The 20619-nt window shown below is 39.0% G+C and overlaps 1 protein-coding gene across 1 annotated transcript in view; it reads right to left on the bottom strand.

The window, feature by feature from the left end:
• CLCN5 (chloride voltage-gated channel 5) overlaps positions 1–20619 on the bottom strand; it is a 182621-nt gene that overhangs the window by 45311 nt on the left and 116691 nt on the right. Inside the window, exon 3 of the mRNA XM_061410112.1 lies at positions 6594–6740. Coding sequence (XP_061266096.1) covers positions 6594–6740 — 147 coding nt within the window. The remainder of the gene's footprint in view (positions 1–6593; positions 6741–20619) is intronic.

Below are 20619 nucleotides of genomic sequence, written 5' to 3'. Positions count from 1 at the left end.
CATTTTATGGGTTCAGCATATAAAACAGGTGAGGTTTATGGCTCCACAGAGCTTCTGATATCAGTCACTCTTTTTTCAAGCTCAAAAAGCAGTAATAACAATTGCCATTCTCCTAGGCTAAGTGTTTAAAAAATCTGCCTACATTGCAAGAGACTGGGGTTCGATCCCTGGGTCAGGAAGATCCCCTGGAGAAGGGAATGGCAAATCACTCCAGTATTCTTGTCTGGAGGATCCCATGGACAGAGGAGCCTGGTGGGCTACAGTCCATGGGGTTGCAGAGAGTCGGACATGACTGAGCGACTAACACTATTACTACTACCACTGCTGCTGCTGCTACTTCTATTACTAGGCCAAATGTTTAGGGAAGTTTGAATACCTTGAGGGTGATGGATCCCAAATTCCGTTTCCTTCTCCTTCTCGCACCATGCACACAAATTGCTTGAGACAGTTTGGGAGAACCTAACTGAAATGATGATGGTAGGTTTCTCCATTCTGGTTTTTTTTGTTTTTTGTGTTTTGTTTTTAACAGCAGGGCAGAACAAATAGAACTGTTTCACAGCTTCCATGGTGTATTTCACACACTGTCATATTTTTTCATTTTAAATGAGTTTTTTTTTTTTTTCCTTTCCCTGGGACATCAGGAGCTTATGCTGAGGCTGGCAGGGGTGGTCTGGGCATGTGCTCACATGTGAGGGAGAAATGGCCTGCCTATACTTCACCTGGGCTTGTAAGTTATCTCTGACATTTCTGGTCTGTTCTCCATGTCTAATTGGTCTTACTGATGCTCACTCCAAAATTTCTCCAGAACTTATTCTTCCCCCATCTCCATTCCTGCTGTCTTAACTCAGGCCTTTGCTCTTTTGCCTAGATTGTTCAAAACTAACAGTTTAATGGTCTTCCAGTCTCCAGCATACCCTTCCCCTGAATCCATCCTCCACACTGCCATACATTCTCTAAAACATCGATCTAATCACATTCCTCTGCTTTTAAATCATTTGGTAACTGCTTGGTTACAAGGTAAGGTCTAAAAGCTCTCCCAACCTATCTCCTGCTCCAACTGTCACCATCCCCACCCTTGAGTCTCATGCCCCAGACTCACAGCCTCTGTTTTGAGCAGAAAAGGGTCTCTCCTGCTGCTGCTTCCTCTACCTGTGCTGTACTTTCTGCCAGGAATCTCTCTTCATTCTACAGTTAGGGAGTAGCAGCAAGGCAGGCTAGGTAGAAAGATGAGGAAGTGAGAGGAAGAAGGGTATCGAAGAACATTACCAAAACAGCACAGTTCATATCTGGGTATTCCATAAAATACTGAATGCATGCATGACTGAATTGCTGACAAGTAGTTCCAGGCTGTGGAGGCAGGCAAGTGAGAACAGATGGACTACAAGAATAGCTCTGAATTTTTTCCTGTTACTCAAACCCTTTTTCTATTTGCCTCCTCCTCCCGTTCATTCAGATCTCTGTGTTTATGTTTCTTGTAATTTACAGACTACTATAACACTACCTCAGATGCATTTAACCGTGCCATGCATAATTTATTTATTCATTCCTCATAAATCAGCCCCTCCAGCCATCTGGAAAGCAAGAACCACTTCTACTGCCTTTCAACTTCCTTTTAACTAATCTTCTTAGTATGTGCTATTGTGCCTGGTTCAAAATGTAATATTTTATGCACAGTTTCACCACCAAATATCAAGGACTTTATGACCTTTCTTTTCTATTGCTGTTTTCATGATCATTAGGAAATGCTGTGTGAAAACATTAAAGTAAGAACAACTAAAAAGCAAAGCAAGAAAATTATATCATTACAGAGTATTGTAAGTGGACTGATTTTTGTGCGTGGTTCATGGAAAATAGCTTCATTATTATATGGTCAGACTCTGGAAACCACAAGTAGTAATTCTGCTGTGAAGGATAGTGAAAAGTGAAGGACTAGTCATGTAAAACCATATTCTACAATCATAAGCAATGTTAAAATCTTGCCTGCCTTAGTTTTCTAGTTTATTAAATGAGAATAACGGATATTCACCCCATCACCTACTGAGAGCAATATGAACACACAAAAAGTGCTTTGGTCATATAGATGCCATATGAAATCATTTTTCATTAAAAGCAATGATGATAACTAAACTACTCTGGTTTAACCAGAAGGCTTAAGTAGAGGTAGCCAATTTTAGTTAACAGATACCCTAACTGACCACTTCAGTAGAGCCAGTAATTGACATAACTGATTCATTATGGTTATAACTACACATAAATGGACATGATACACAAATGTTCCTTTTATATTAGTAGGCAAATAGAAAAACCCACCAAATACTAAGCTATGAGTACCTCCCTCTTATGAACTTTAAATTCAGGGGTCTCTTCTACTGTCACTGCCCTGAGGTAACTTTACCAGGCAAATTTCTTTATCTTTTTTTAAATGTTTTATTTATTCATTCATTTATTTTTGGCTTTGCAGGGTCTTCATTGCTGCGCAAGCTCTTTTCTAGTTGCGGGGAGTGGAGGTTACTCTCTAGTTGCAGCGTGTGGGCTTCTCATTACAGTGATTTCTCTTGTTGCAGAGCAGGGGCTGTAGGGCGTGTAGGCTCAGTAGTTGTGGCTCCCAGACTCTAGAGCACAGACTCAATAGTTGTGGTGCAAGGGCTTAGCTGCTCCACGTCATGTGGGATCTTTCTGGATCAGGGATCAAACCTGTGTCTCCTGCACTGGCAGGCAGATTCTTTACCACTGAGCTACCAGGAAAGCCCCTTGTTATCCTTTTGAATTCATGTTTTTCATATTGGTATATTCATCCCAAGTTGTTCGCCTCCCCTCAGAGAAGCCTTCCCTGACCATTCCAACCACAGTATTATTCTCGGTTATCATCTATTGTCATAATTAACTAGAGAATCTGTCTGTTTATTTATCCAACTAGATCTAAATTCCAGATCAGCTTGGAGCTTATCTATGTTAATCCGGCCACTGTATTCTTAGTGCCTATAGCAGTACCCGGTTCATAGCAGGTACTTGATGAGTATGTGAAAGAGTTTGTCCTCACAGTGACAATAAAGTTCATTCAAACTTCTCAGCATGACATTCAAGACCCAAATTTACTTATTTAGGCTTATATCTTCCATTTTATATCTCTATATGTTTGCTGCTCTGTAAAAGCTTACTTTCTGCCTTGAATGCTCTTCCTCCTACCTAGTAACTTATCTTCCAAGGCCCTTCTCAAACACACCTTTTCTGTGAAATTTTTTCCAGTCCTACAAACACACACACACACACACACACACACACACACACAGAATGAGTCCTCTGCTAAGTTCTTATAAGAGCTATAGCACTTATAATATAGGGTTATAATAGACATAAAATAATGATGATGATAGCTAACATTTTATTGAGCATTAACTTGATACCAGGTACATAAGCATTTTATATATTATTATCTCATTTAATCCTGAAAACAACTCTAAGAGATAGATACTGTCATAAATAGTTATGTTTCTGCTAGCTAGAATCAACTTCATGAAGGCAGGTATGGTGCCTTAAAGCCTTCCTAATTCCCAGAACCTAGAAAAATATCTGCAATGTCATATGCCCTTAACACAAATTTGCTAAATAATGAATTCTGACAGTAGTTTCTTGCCTCCTGACTTCACTTTGAGAATGGCAATCCCAGTAACTTAAAGAAACAGACAACAGTTTTAAGTACATAAATTTAATCTAGATGCTCATGTAAAACTTTTTTTTAAAAAAGGAAGGTATCTTGGAATCCTGACTCTTCTCTTTTTCTTACATTCTATATCAAATGCATAAACTGTGCCAAACTTGGAGACTTTTAGATAATGATAAAGAGGGCTTCCCTGGTGGCTCAGATGGTAAAGAATCTGTCTGCTAGGCAGGAGACCTGCATTCAATCCCTGTGTTGGGAAGATCCCCTGGAGGAGGGAATGGCTACTTTCTCCAGAATTATTGTCTCCTTGGACAGAGGAGCCTGGCAGGCTACAGTTAATGGGGTCATAAAGAGTCAGACATGACTGAGTGACTAACAGTGAAAGTTACTCCTATCATGTCTTAATGGATGTTGATATTAGAGACTTTTGTAAAATACGATGTAGAGTAAGTAAATTGCCTCTGTAGCTGGAATCTGAATAGGACTCTTTCCTTTCATCTGATATTACTTGATAATGTTTTAAAATAATTATTTTCTTTTCAGAGACATGAAGCAGTAAATTCACTTTGCTAAAGATTATAATGTCCACCTCTTAAGCAGCTTACACATAGGAACTTCTGATTTTTTTTAATGAAAAACACACATTTATATATGACAGTTCATACAAAAATGCTATGCTGTTCTGAAAATACTTTAATTGATTCTACTACTAAATCTGAAAAACTCTTGGGATTCCTAGAGCCATAAAAATGTTTGGTCTGAAATAAACAATTTATTTATCCACTAAAAAAAATAATTTAATCTTAAAGTGATACAGTCCTTTCTAATTATAACAAGAAACTAAGCAGATACAAAAGGGTTATATACCTAGCTATGTACAAAATTTAAAATATTTGAAGATTAAAAAAACAAAGCTAACAAAGGCGAACCAGGAAGAGAAAAAATATATTTTCAACCTACATTAGACAAAAGATTAAGAATAATAATATGAAGTGAAAGTTGCTCAGTCGTGTCTGACTCTTTGTGACCCCATGGACTTAGTCCATGGAATTCTCCAGGCCAGAATACTGAAGAGGATAGCCTTTCCCTTCTCCAGGGGATCTTCCCAACCCAGGGATCAAACCCAGGTCTCCCACATTGCAGGTGGATTCTTTACCAGCTAAGACACAAGGGAAGACCAAGAATACTGGAGTGGGTAGCCTATCCCTTTTCCAGTGGATCTTCCCAGCCCAGGAATCAAACCGGGGTCTCCTGCATTGCAGGCAGATTCTTTACCAACTGAGCTATAAAGGGTCTTATTAAAAAAATAAGATAGCCCATTAGAAAAACAGGAACATCATATGAACAGGAAACTTTCAGAAAAAGAATTTTTTTTTGTCCATGTCATGGGGCTTGTGGGATCTTAGTTCCTCAACCAGGGACTGAACCCAGGCTCCTGGCAGTGAGAATGTGAAGTCTGAACCATTGGACCACCAGGGAATTCCCCAGAAAAAGAAATTTAAATGGTTAATAAACATGAAAATATGCTCAAGCTCAATAATTTAAAAAAGTAAAAATTAAAATAATGGGGATATATTTATTTCATCATATTGTAAAGATGAAAAAATAATTATAATATTTAGTACCAGTAAGGTGGTGGGGAAATACACACTCTTACACACTCATGCTACAAAAATGCTCTCATACACTTAAAAGATACACATCACACACACACACAAATAGCAAAATATTGTAAACAACTGAAATGTGTATCAATAAAAGCTTAGTTAAATAAACTATGCTATATCTATCCCATGAAATTATATGTAGCCAATGAAAAGAATGACATTACTGGATAACCAAACAATATATAAGAGGAATTCTCCTTTCATAAATATATTCCAGATAATAAAAAAAAAATTATGAAAGGGGGAAAGGATTTGAACAGACATTTCATCAACGAGGATATAAATTTGGCAAATACGCACATGAAATGATGTTCAAAATCATAAGCCATTAGGAAAATGAAATTAAACCATCATGAGATAACACTACATAGCTGTTAGAATGGTTAAAATAAAAATTATTTAGAAATACCAACAGCTGTGGAGAATGCAGGACAAGTGGAACTACCTACCAAATGTGGCGAGCTCAGATGCAAAATGGTACAGCCACTCTGGAAAATGGTTCAACAGCTTCTTATAAAGTTCAGCACACATTTATCACATTATTCAGTGATTTCACTCTGGGGTATACTATTCAGCAAGGAACGAACAACTTGGGTGAATCTCCAAAGCATTAAGCTGAGTAAATGAAGTCAGTCTCAAAAGTGGACATACTGGTCTTCCTTGGTGGTCCAGTGGTTAAGAATCTGCCTGCAAATGCAGGAGACACATGTTTGATCCCTGGTCCAGGAAGACCCCGCAGGCTGCAGAGCAACTAAGTCTGTGCACCACAACTACTGAGCCTGCACTCTAGAGACTGAGAGTTGCAACTACTTAAGCCTGCATGCCCTAGGGCCCGTGTACCACAACAAGAGAAACCACCACAATGAGAAGCCCATGCACCATGATGAAGAGCAGCCCCACACGCCTCAACTAGAGAAAGCCCACACGCAGCAATGAAGACCCAGCACAAAAATGCAAAATAAAAAGTTGATATACTATGTGACTCCATGTACATGACATTCTCGAAAAGGAAAAACTATGGGCCAGAGAACAAATCAGTGGTTACCAGGGGTTGGGGGTAGGGAAGGTCTGAGTGCAAAAGGTAATAAGAAGGAATTCTTTGGAATTGTTGAACTATTCTATATCTTGTTGGTGGGAGGGGTTACAAGTAATCTAAGCACATGTTAAAACTCATAGGATTGGGTACAAGTAGATAAATTAATGCTATTGTATATACATTAGAAATAATTTTGAAAAAGATAAATTATCATCAGGAGTAATAATACCTTCTATTTCTCCATCTAAAGGAGGAACATCATCTCTCATGGAGAAATCCATGGCTGTCCCTGGTATGTCCATCAAGTCTTCATCACTGGAGCTACTTTGGAAGCTATTGAAACTTCCCTGATGAAAGCCTCTGTGATCCATGGCTCCTGCGCAAAAAAGAAAAACAGGTTTATTACAGTGAGTTCCAAACCCCTTACTGCTTATTCCTTTTTTATTGTGGTATATACACATAACAAAATTTACCATTTAAACCACTTTAAACTGACAATTCGATAGCATTCAGCACATTTACAATGACATGCAATCATCATCACTCTTCATTTCCAGAAATTTTTCATCATCTCACACAGAAACTCACTATGCAATAAACATAACTTTCCTTCTCCCTCTTACCCCAGCTCCTTATAACCTCCATTTTCTTTCTGTCTGTGGATTTGCTAATTCTGGATATTTCATATAAATATAACCATATAATATGTGGCCCTTTGTGTCTGGCTTCTTTCACATTTTTTTCAAGGCTCAACCATGCTGTAATATATATCAGTCTACATTTCTTTTCAGAACTAAATAATATTCATTGTATGGATATACCACATTTTATTGATTCATTTATCAGTTGCTAGACATTTAGGTAGTCTTCACCTTTTGGGTTACCATTTATTCATATGTCTTATTTTATGTTATTATTTAAATAATATAGACATGCAAATTATTTAACATATTCAGTTACCCTCCAGATATAACGCACTGCTACCCTTACCATGTAACACAAGAGAGAATTCTCCACATGGACATCACCAGATGGACAACACCAAAATCAGACTGATTATATTCTTTGCAGTCAAAGATGGAGAACCTCTATACAGTCAGCAAAATCAAGACCTGGGGATGACTGTGGCTCAGATCATGAGCTCCTTATTGCAAAATTCAGGCTCAAATTGAAGAAAGTATGGAAAACACCAGGCCATTCAGACAGGAACTAAATCAAATCCCTTAGGATTATACAGTGGAGGTGATGAATACATTCAAGGGATTAGACCTGATAGAGTACTAGAGGAACTATGGACAAAGGTTTGTAACATTGTACAGGAGGTAGTGAACAAAACCTACTCAAAGAGAAAGAAATGCAAGAAGGCAATGTAGAAAAAACAAACAAAAAAAAGAGAAGGCAATGTAGTTCCAAGAAGGCACAATAAAGGACAAAAACAGTAAGGACTTAACAGAAGCAGAAAAGATTAAGAAGAGGTGGCAAGAATACACAGAAAAATTGTACCAAAAAGGTCTTAATGATCCAGATAGCCATGACGGTGTGGTCATTCACCTAGAGCCAGACATCCTGGAGTTTGAAGTCAAATAGGCCTTAGGAAGCATCACTACAAACAAAACTAGTGAAGGTGATGGAATTCCAGCTGAACTATTTTCAAATCCTAGAAGATGATGCTATAAAAAGTGCTGCACTGCATATGCTAGCAAATTTGGAAAACTCAGCAGTGGCTACAGGACTAGAAAAGGTCAGTTTTCATTCCAATCTCAAAGAAAAGCAATGCCAAAGAATGTTCAAATTACAATGCAATTGCACTCTTTTCATATGCTAGCAAGGTTATCCTCAAAATCTTTCAAGCGAGGCTTCAGTATTATATGAACTAAGAACTTCAAGATGTACAAGCTGGATTTAGAAAAGGCAGAGAAACCAGAGATCAAACTGCCAACATCCACTGGATCAGAGGAAAAGCAAGGGAATTCCAGAAAAATATCTACTTCTGCTTCATTGACTACACTAAAGCCTTTGACTGGGTGGATCACAACAAACTGTGGAAAATTCTGAAAGAGATGGGAATACCAGACCACCTGACCTGCCTCCTGAGAAACCTGTATGCAGGTCAAGAAACAACAGTTCGAACTGAAGACAGAAACGCGGACTGGTTCAAAACTGGGAAAGGAATATGTCAAGGCTGTATATTGTCACCCTGCTCATTTAACTTATATGCAGAGTACATCCTGCAAAATGCCAGGGTGGATGAATCACAAGCTGGAATCGAGATTTACCAGGATAAATATCAACAGCCTCAGATATGGAGATTATACCACTCTAATGGCAGAAAGTGAAGATGAACTAAAGAGCCTCTTGATGATAGTTAAAGAGGAGAGGGAAAAAGCTGGCTTGAAACTCAACACTCAGAAAACTAAGATCATGGCTTCTGGTTCCATCACTTCATGGAAAACAGAAGGAGAAAAAGTGGAAGCAGTGACAGATTTTATTTTCTTGGGCTCCAAAATCAGTGCAGACAGTGGCTGAAGCCATGAAATTAAAAGACACTTGCTCCTTGGAATAGAAGCTATGTATGACAAACCTAGACAGCATATTAAAAAGCAGAGACATCACTTTGTTGACAAAGGTCTGTCTAGTCAAAGCTATGGTTTTTCCAGTAGTCATGTATGGATGTGACAGTTGGACTATAAAGGCGGCTGAGTGTCCAAGAAACGATGCTTTCAAATTATGGTGCTGGAGAAGACTCTTGAGAGTCCCTTGGACAGCAAAGAGATCAAACCAGTCAATCCTAAAGGAAATCAACCCTGAATATTCATTGGAAGGACTGATGCTGAAGCTCCAATACTTTGTCCACCTGATGCAAAGAACTGTCTCACTGGAAAAGACCCTGATGCTGGGAAAGACTGAAGGCAGAAGGGAGAAGGGATCAGCAGAAGATGAGATGGTTGGATGGCAACACCGACTCAATGAACATGAATTTGAGCAAACTCTGGGAGATAATATAGGATGGAGGAGCCTGGCATGCTGCCATCCATGGGGTTGCAAAGAGTTGGACACAACTTAGTGACTGAACAACAAGAAGGACACATAGGAAACTGAATCTCTCAGTCTTCCCTTCTGTCATTCAGGAAGAACTGTCTTTACTCTTTATTGAAGAAAAAACAGTTTCTCTACTTTGCTCTGGATCTGACTGAGATAACAGATTTCAGTGCCTTATCCTGAGTATCCTTATTCTTTAAGGAAACCTACTATCTCTAGCTCTCATCTCTATCTTAAGCTCCAGAAACTAAATTCCCAAGAACTCCCTATACACTTCTTTTGCTGTTTCAGACCCAACAGGATGAAGATCAGAAACAAGCAGAGATAACCTTAACCTAAATACAAATAATAACCTCCAAACAAGGCATGTTCCTTGCCCTCACCCCTCACATCAACTTTCCCTTTTAAATGTAGATAGCATCAGAGTCAATATCTGCACTTAATATTTGTCTAACTCAGGGATTTACTATATTCAACAAACCTATAAAAGCACTCAATCTTAACAGTAGGTATTCCAGGTTTCTAGAAATCTTAACAGAAAATGAGCACCCTTTTAGCTGATGAGAAGAACTCGAGAGATTTTCTTTGTTTAAATTCATCCAACACCCATGAATTCCAGTGACTAGCACTGAAAAGCAGGCAAAAAAATTTGTAAAACGATGCAGAATCCTTTCCCTCTCTCTTCACTGGTTACATGTTTCATCCAGGAAATGATTTAAAATACACAGTTCCAGCAATTCTACATTAGCCACACAAATCATAGGAAGAAAAAGTATGAGGAGTCCAAAAATAATTTATATTTGGCTTTGGAATATGTCCTGTAGTCATATTTTTGGAGGGTGTACCTATTGTTCTGGGAATTCATTAAAACAAAATAATGACACTACAAGATGAAGACTCAACAAAGGAGAAGCTGGAAAACTTTTCCATTTCCCCATAGGGGCCTTACAAACTCCTTCCTGTAACCCACTGACACAGAACAATTTGGCTAAATTGAGCTGCCTCATTTCAAACATTTCCTGCAGCAGTTATCTGGTTCAGTGTTTGGGTTATAAAGTGCTTCCTTAATAAGTATAGAGAAATAAAGTATCAACAAAAGAAAAGTATAAGAACCAAGCAGATCAAGCAAAACAGATGCAACAGACTGGGGGTTCAACAGAGAAAATAACCATAATCAGTAAAAATCAAAGTGGTGTCTTGCCTGTGGATAATACATTATGGTAGTTTTTGGTTTTATTTTGCAGATATAAAACAGTTCCATAGGAAAAGTTAAGGCAGCAGAATACTGAGGAAATACTATAAAGTTCCTACAGTTGAGATTTGATCCTGCATTTAGTTTAACTCCAAGCCTATTGCTCTCTCCATAATATTTTGGGGCTTCACTATGAGATACAGTCCAGAGAATGGTACATCTGGAATAAATCAGATCTCTAGATGGTCACACACGTGAGGTCAGCCAGAATTTAGGGTAGACCAGGAACAAAGGGGATTTGTTTTATTATCCCAACTAATGGATTACTATAGGGCTTGTCACACAATGGAGGACTATAGGGGAGGGTAAACAAGGAAAAATGTTGTTTGGTTGATATCTGCATTATATAGCTGACACTTTCAGTGCCTTTTGTCACCTTCTTGCTTAAAAAATCACAAGCTGGTTCCCACTGCCTCTGGGTCAAGTTTACATTTTTTTTTTAGCATGGCATTCAGAGCCCTATCAAAGCTAGATCCCATCTTTCCAGACACACTTATCTCTTGCCACAGATTTGTTATACTCCACATAGGCCCTGTACTTCTACATCTCCATGCCTTTGTTCATCAGGTCCAGATATTCTAGCTGAAATCCCATCCAGCAGCCATCCTCTTTTCAGCCTGGTGAAATCCCCTTCAATCCATCTAGGGCCAGCTCAAACAGGCTTTTCCCTCAAAGCCCCCTTTGTTCAGGCATCTATGCTGATTGCATAATCTCTTCCACTTGAGTCTTGTGACTACACCATGTCCTTCTCACTTCTGTTGTCTCAACAACTCTAGTGTTGTTCCGGAGAAGGTATTCAATAAACGCTTATTTGAGGAGGATTCTAGTTGGGGAGGAAGGGTGTTAGCCAATCAACATATTTATGTAGCCAACACTCAATAAATCTATGCCTTCAACTATGAGGGAAGAGGATTAAGGATACAAAAAGCATTTGTTACCCTGTCACTGCTCTCAAGGAATTTGTGATCTAGTCGGGGAGTAATAGCTCAGTTGGTAAAGAATCTGTCTGCAATGCAGAAGACCCCAGTTCGATTCCCCTGGAGAAGGGATAGGCTACCCACTCCAGTATTCTTTGGCTTCCCTTGTGGTTCAGCTGATAGAGAATCCACCTGCAATGTAGGAGACGCAGGTTCAATCCCTGGGTCGGGAAGATCCCCTGGAGAAGGAAATGGCAACCCATTCCAGTATTCTTGCCTGGGAAATCCCATGGACAGAGGAGCCTGGCGGGCTACAGTCCATGGGGTCGCAAGAGTCAGACATGACTTGGCAACTAAACAACAACAACAACAAAGGACAGGGTGACTGTCTGTGAGCACATGGATGGAGAGAGATCACAAAGTGCCTGGGAAGCCAAAATGGAGTCTCCTTAGGTTTTGAGGAGCAGTATGAAAAAAATAATTTTAGGAAGTAAGTGTGGTGGCAGCAGCGGACTGGAAAAGAGAGGATGAAAGGACTACGAAGGCAGTTTGCTACTTCCAGTTTCAATGTAGGTGATTTGGGATGGAGGAGGAAGGCGCGAAGGAAAGGAGGAAGAGAAAATATTCCCAACAGTTGCACTGAAAGAGCCAGGTAGGGATGGGGTGAGATGGTGCTAATTGGTGGTATGGCATACTATTAACAGCATCTTTTTTAAAAATTTAAATATAGTTGATGTACCATGTTGTGCCACTCTGCTGTACAGCAAAGTGATTCAGTTATACACATATATACATTCTTTTAAAATATTCTTGCCTGGAGAATCCCCATGGACAAAGGAGCCTGGTGGACTACAGTCCATGAAGTCCCAAAGAGTTGGACATGAATAAGCAACTAAGCACAGCACAGCACAAGTATTGTCTTATCATTAATAGAAAGAACATTAACTCATCCCTAAGAATAACCTTGAAGGTGGTTAAGAACTAGCACATACATAAAATCACCCTTTTTCTGCCTACTATATTTTGAACTACTTGAGGACAAAGTGACTTAAATCTTTGTTACTAAGTACTTGACTCAAAGACAGAACTCAGTAAATAATCTAGTTTATACTTCAATTCCTGATTTAGTTACTTTGAGAGGCAGAAATGAAATGCAAATCTTGGATAGTAGTTTCTGAGGTGCCTTATTTCTTTTTTGTTGATGTTGTTGACATCTATTTATTTTCAGCTTTTACAGTTAGTCTATAATTTAGAACAACGGGTGGCATTTACAGGAGAGAATATCAGAGTAAAAGTAGCAGATGAAAGAAGGACATAAAGGTAGTGTAGCAAAGGAAAAAGTAAGAATAAAAAGATCACTTTATTAGAAAGTCAAGAATTATTTTCAAGTGTTAAGAGGACAGTAGAGACTTAAGTACATTGTCAAGGTTAAAAAGTAAACAATAGAAAACTATTATATAAATAAAAAATAGAGGATGATAGAAGAAGCATATGTATATCATATGAGGGAATAAACAGTTACTGTCTAAATTTGATTAAATAAGAAGCACAGGTATTTCCTAGCATTATATTAGTTGAGGTGCCTTATTTCAGAGGTTTGGGCCAATCCTTAACCCAAGGCACCTTCTCTACCTGTCAAAATTTTAAGTAAAAATCCCAGGAGGAAATAATAGTGCTTCTTCTCACAGTGTGGTCTTCACGTGGGAGTCACCCTCACAGTTGAGTAGGTGTTAAGAGAAAATACAGGACTCCGCACAGGCAGTAAAAAAACAGCAGTCCTCAAACCTTTTGGTCTCAGGATCCCTTTAATGTTCAAAATTATTGAGGGACCTAAAGAACTTTTATTTATAAGGAGTCTATTAATATCTACAGATATTTACTGAATTAGAAATCAAACCCAGAAATATTTAAAATAAATATTTATTAATGTATTTAAATATAACAAACTCATCCCATTATATGTTAACATTAACTTTGGGGGGAGAACTATATTAAAAAAAAGTTAGGGAGAGGTATTTTGCAAATCCTTTTAATTTTTTATTTACAAATTCATTTATTTTTTATATTTTTGGTTGTACCACATGGCTTGCAGGATCTTAGTTCCCTGACCAGGCCCCCCCCAACCCCCCACCCTCCGCCCCATAGTGGAACCGCAATGTCCTAACCACTGGACCACCAAGGAATCCCCACAAACCTCTTTTTTTAGTACGGTTTATTTGGCTGCACCAGGTCTTAGTTGTAACATGCAGGATATTTTAGTTGTAGCATGTGGGATCTAGTTATCTGACCAGGGATTGAATCTGGGTCCCCTGAATTGGGAGCATGGAGTCTTAGCCACTGGACCACCAGGGAAGTCCTCCATAAATATTTTTAATGTTTGCCTTAAGAGGACACATATTCGATTTGCCATCAGAGCAATGACATGGGAACCTGTCATACAACCTCTAGAAAATTCCACTGAACATTCTTGAGAAAACGAGAATGAAAAGGGGAAAGAGGGTCTTAATATTAATATGAAAATAGTTTTGACTGGCTATCCCTTTGTAGACCTCTTGGGCTCAGGAAGCCCAGACCACTCTTTGAGAATTGTTAAAGGAGAGAAAAAACACAGAATGCATAAACCATACTTGGGCAATACTCACGATTGCTAAGAAGGAAGAAGAGGACAAAACAGTCAGATGAGACCATGCTGATAGATAAAGGAAGTGGAAGTGAAGTAAACAACAAACTAGTACTTCCTATAAATACTTTTCCAAAAGACAATTAGCTTTGATATATAAAGAGATTGTTCAAATTATTGCAACTGAACCCCAACAGAAGAAAGGGCATAAGACATTGGTAAGTAGATAATTTATTAAAGGGGCTTTAAAAACTTGAGAAATGTAACATGCTACCTTCTGTTAGCGTTTCTCAAAGATTCTGTTTTGTTTTGTTTCTGGCTGTGCCATAAGGCTTAGACTTCCCTGTAGCTCAGACAGGAAAGAATCTGTCTGCAATGCAGGAGACCTGGGTTCAATCCCTGGGGCAGGAAGATCCTCTGGAAAAGGAATTGGCGACCCACTCCAGTATTCTTCCCTGGAGAATTCCATGGACAGAGGAGCCTGGCGGGCTACAGTCTGTGGTTGCAAGAGTCGGACATGACTGAGTGACTAATACCACCACCATGAGGCTTGGGATCTTAGTTCACCAACCAAAGATGGAAGCTGCACACCCTGCAGTGAAATTGCAGAGTCCTAACCACTGAACCACCAGGGAATTCCCACAGAGATTCTTCAAATACCATAGAATCCTGTTAGAGGAAGACTTTCAAGAGAGTGACAAACAAGATAGCTAGAGAAGCACCCTGAAGGTCAAGGACAAGAGCCTGCCACTTGTCCTTGAGAAACCAGTCAAAATTTATAGATCACTCTCACTTTGCAATATATGCATAAAACACCAAATAAACTTTAAGAAACTGAATACAGCATTACATTGAAAGGTTTGCCTACTATAAATAAGGAGAGTTTATTCTAAGTACACAAGATTGATACCACAAGGGATCTATCAACATCATTTATCAGATTAATAGATTTTTAAAAGGCCATAACATAATCATCTCAACAGATGTCAATAATGTATTTTTTTTTAATTATAGTTATTCCAGATTGAAATATTTTTTAAAATATTCCAGGAGGAAAATTTGTTTCTTAACATGATACAGAATATTTAAATTAAAACCAAGAAGCAAAATCTCATTCCCCTTAATACAGGATGACAATGATGCCTCCTGCTACCTAGTATATTTAACATGGTAAGATAAAACTTAAAGAGGAAAAAAGTGAAGAATGTATATAGGAAAGGAATACATATCCAATTTTGATGTTTGGATTACATGAATGGAAATTTATACAACTCTAAGAATATTAGCTAAAAATAACTAAAAGTAACAAATGAATTCAGAAATTATAAGGTAAACAAAACAACTGCATTCCCATGAACTATCACAGAACTAGAAAATATAATAATTTATTTATGATAGAGACATAATCTTGAAACACAATGTGCTGCATGCTCACTCGCTTCTGTTGTGTCCGACTCTTTGCGACCCTATGGACTGTAGCCCGCCAGGCTTCTCTGTCCATGGGATTCTCTAGGCAGAATACTAGAGTGGGTAGCCACACCCACTTCCAGGGGATCTTCCCTACCCAGGGATTGAACCCCAGGTATCCTGCATCTTCTGCATCACAGGAAGATTCTTTACCCCTGAAATGTATTTATGATAGAGACATAATCTTGAAACAAAATATTACCTTAAAATTTATAAAATCCAAGTATGAGGGAAAAAAGAATGACATAAATTGACATGCATCATGTTCTTAGATAGAAAGTTTAAATACAGTAAGAATGAAACAGACACTAACTTGAATTCTGAATTGTATCACAACTATATATTAATCTAGAGTCCCCATGGCATTCTTTAGATAACTTGAAAGACTGATAGTGAACTTCACCTGGAAGAATAAGTAGGCATGGTTACTAGTATATATATTTTCTTAAAAGTAAATATAGCAAACAACCGATCAGCATTTAATCTTGTACAAAGAAACAATCACCAAAACTTTACAGCACTGGATTAAGAATAGAGATTCTACCAATGGATATGTTCTGTTTCTAAAACTTAATAAATGATAAATCAAAAGTAATGCAAAGCAAGCAAAAGCAAATATAAGAACAGATTCAATCACTTTTTAGTAAACAGTTGAGGGACTGCTAGATATCAAAATGGAAAACAATATACAATTATAACATATACCACACAACAATAAGTTACAAGTGAAAATCTTTAGAGTTGATTTTAAAAAGAACACAGAATATTATATTCATCCCAGATGTGGTGGATAGACAAAGTTATTTCTGACCATGGAAAGATACAAAATGAATTAAGTCATATGCAGTAAAATATAACTTTTTGCAACAGAAACTCTCCTTCATTGTTGGTGGGAATGCAAAATAGCACACTCACTTTGGAAGACCGTTTGACAATTTCTTACAAAACTAAAAACACTCTTATTATACGATTCAGCAATCATGCACCTTGGTGTTTACCCAAAAGATTTGAAATTTTACATCCACACCAAAACCTGCACACAGATGTTTATAGCAGCTTTACACATAATTGTCAAAACCAGGGAAAACCAAGATGTTCTTCAGTAGACAAACCATAGTAATGGGAAAATGGGATATTATTAACTTTAAAATGGGAATTTATTTAGTGAAAAAAATAAATGAGCTATCAAGTCACCCAAAGATATGGAATGCATTCTAAAAGAAGTATAAGAAGCCATTTGGACAAGGCTATATGTATGTATGATTCCAACTATATGACATTCTGGAAAAGGCAAAACTGTGGAGACAGTAAAATGACCAGTGGCTGTCAGGGGTGTGGGAAGAGGGAGTAATGAACAGGCGAAGCACAGAGGATTTTTAGGGCAGTGAAGATATTCTGTATGACACCCTAATCGTGGTACATTGGTTCAAACCCATGGAATATGAAACACAAAGAGGGAATCCTAAGGTAAACTCCAGACTTTGTTAAAAGTGAAAGTGGTTTAGCCGTGTCTGACTCTTTGTGACCCCATGGACTATACAATCTTCATGGACTATACAGTCCATGGAATTCTCCAGGCCAGAATACTGGAGTGGGTAGCCTTTCCCTTCTCATCGTCCCAACCCAGGGATCGAACCCAGGTCTCCTGCATTGCAGGTGGATTCTTTACCAACTGAGCTATCAGGGAAATTATCAGGGAAATTCTGGACTTTAGTTAATAATAATGTATCAATATTGGCCCATCAAGTATAACAAGTGTACTATATTAACTGCAAGATATTAGTAATAGAGGAAACTGAAGTGGGGAAAGTATATGGGAACTCTCTGTACTTTCTGCTCAATTTTTCTGTAAACCTGAAACCACTTTTTAAAAAAAGATCTATTAAGTTTAAAAAAAAAAAAAAGGAGACTAAATGGGCAGTTTACGCATAAGGAAACTTTTACTCTTAAAAACCATCCTGTGGAACACAGAAATCTCTATTAAAGTTATTTAAACCAATTCTCCAAATTCACAGTGCATCAGAATCCCCTGGAGCGTTCATTAAAACACAGACTTCTAGGCCCCCTACCTGACCTCACCCCCAACTTTTGATTCCTTTAAGGATGAGGTGGGACCTGACCATTAGATTTCCTAATGAGGTCCCAGGGAACGCTGATGCTGCTGGCCCCGTGCGTCAAGAAAAATATAAAGTCTGAGAAAAAGAAAAGCAAGGCCAAGGAGTCCCCAAAATGGGGCTATAGGGCACACAAAAATTAGAGGGCACATATAAAACACGTTGAGCCTTTTTTGCAGAGTATATTAGACAAGGTTGGGAGAGAGAACAAGTCCCACCTGTTTAAACACTTGAGCAAGAAGACTGAAAGGTAGTATTTGTCTAGTCTTATCACATCCTTTCTCTGATATTGCTATACTGACCTAAAATCATAAATCTGTAATGGACAAAGGCATTAAGAAAGGTAGGAATGGGAGAACAAGATGGCGAAGGAGTAAGTGGACATGGAATACATCTCTCTCCACGGATTCATCAAGAATACACCTTCAGACACAGAAGAACACCAGCTGAGAGCAGACAGGAGTAACTGACCAGTGGAAAAGAATAATAGAACCACGCAAAACTTGGTAGGATGAAGGAATTAGGGGGAAAAACAGGAGTGTTAGTAGGACTGGACCTGCCCTTTGCAGGTAAGGGGAACTGAAGCAGAGGTCCGATCCCCACATGGGGCAATTGTCTGAGTCAGAGGAGAAACATTTAAGGCTGAAACAGCTGATCTGTGGCAGCCTAAATGGAATGAGAATCAGACAGTCCTTGCCGCAGCCATATATACCCCAGACAGGCACGCTGGTCCCCTGGAAGGTGCAGTGGCTGGGAGCTGGAGTTTCGGTATTGTGGAGCAATCCCAGGGTGAGGGCTGCTATTGAGTACAGAGAGATGGATCAAGGGGATGTGAGGGAGGAGATTGTGATGGGAAATGCCAGTGGAGGAAAGCCAGGCAGCCATGGAAGCAAGGCAATACTGCTGAGTCACATGTAGGTGGTAGAGCCATCACCACAGCCTCTTACTCCCCACAACACAGCACTGGCAGTTGAACGATAGGGAGGCTGGCCCAGCAAATGCCTGAGCACCGAACTACAGAGTAGAACCCCACCCAGGGTGCCCCTTTAAGTGCCTGATGCACCAATCTACAGAGTAGGACCCCAGCCAGGGGGGCCACTCTATGTGCCTGACACGCTGAACAACAGAGAAGAACCCCAGGCAAGGGAGCCCTCTAAGTGCCCAAACAGGTGGAGCTATGGAGAAAGACTTGCCAAAGTGGCCTTCTGATTGCCAGCTACAAGAGGCTGGAAAAAGACTCTGATAGGGCCACAACTCCTGCAGAGGAGGCAGTCTATGTCCCTGCACGCTTAGCACCAGCGGGGTCCCCACAAGCCAAGCAGCTGCACCACCTTCACACTCAACTCTCACTGGGGCAGAGCTGTCACAGGCAAAATAAGTCTTGCATCTATGCGCACAGGGTCATTTCAGTTGTGTCTGACTCTTTACAATGCTGTAGACTGTGGCCTGCCAGGCTTCTTTATCAGGGACGGGGGTTCTCCAAGCAAGAATACTGGAGCATATTGGCCAATACTGGTTGCCATACCCTTCTAGAGCACTATACTTCCTGCTGCCCTGGCCACCAAGCCCCTTGAGTACCTTGTACTGCCAGAACCCCTGCAACCCAAGCAACTGCACCACCTCTACACCTGGCCCTCACAGGGGCAAACCCAAGTCCTCCAGGGCAGCCTCAGGAGCAAACCCCAGTGGACGACCCACATGTAGAGGTGGAAATAAAATCACAATTGAAACCCAGGGGCAGTGTGGCTAAGGAAGAAGGCCCAAAACCTTCCCACCAGCTGTACAAGCTTCAGATTAAATCCACAGGATCAACTAGGCAGACTCTGTGTCTATAGAATATATAAAAGGACACTGAGAGCTCCCACAAAAGAAAACGCACTAGTTCTGATAGCTGTGGACATTGAAGGCAAGAACACACAGGAGTTAGACCAGATTACAACCTGAGCTGCCCCCACAGCAGGTTCAGAGATCAGCACAGTGTTGGAGGACATCCTAGGAGGTAAGGTGGACTCCCAGGGAGGGAAAGGACTCTGACAGCAGTGACTCAAGAAAAACATTTATTATTCTTATTTTTTGACTCGTTCTGTAGATTCTTTTGGATTTTCTTTTTTTTTTTTTCCTCTCCCCACCCCCCGTTGTTTAGTTGTCAATTTTATTAGCACTAACAAATACAATTAAGCTTTTGAGCTTTTTTTTTCCCTCACTCACATTTTTTTGTTGTTATTATAAACCTCTACCTCTATGTTGTGCTTTTGCAGTTCTGTGGAGTTTTACTTTTTTTTCCTCTTTTTTGTTTTAATTTTTAATTTTTTAAACCTATTATTATTTTTTCTACATTTATTCCTTTGTTTGCTTTTCCTACTGGTCTTTCCCCCTTGCACTTAATCTTTAATGTTTATAAATCTTCTTTATCTACCTCTATTTAACTTTGCATATCTATTTTTTCTTTTCTTTCTCCCTTTTCCTCTCAACATATTTGTTAGTTTTATTTTAATTGCTTTATTCCCCAATTGGCACCTTGCTTTTGTTTTCTAGTTTGTGGAAACTGTTTTCCAGTTTGTGCTTTAGTTAGTTTTGTTCTGGTAGATATAGTTTTTGGTTTCCTTTGTTCATTGGGTCAGTCTATTATACTTTATTTTTATTGGACTGTTTTGATTTTGCTTATGGGTGTATATGTATATGTGTATATTCAGTCACACTTTTTGTTGTTGTTATAAACCTCTGTCTCTATGTTGGGCTTTTGCAATTCTGTGGAGTTTTCCTTTTTTTTTTTCTTTTTCTTCTTCCATTTTTTTCTTTTCTTTTTTATAATTTTAATTTTTTAAATCTATTATATTTTTTCTACA

Source organism: Bos javanicus, chromosome X (genome assembly GCF_032452875.1).
Source record: "Bos javanicus breed banteng chromosome X, ARS-OSU_banteng_1.0, whole genome shotgun sequence".
Classification (NCBI taxonomy): Eukaryota; Metazoa; Chordata; class Mammalia; order Artiodactyla; family Bovidae; genus Bos; species Bos javanicus.
The sequence above is the reverse complement of the archived record's forward strand: the minus strand, read 5'-3'. Positions and strand labels throughout refer to the sequence as shown.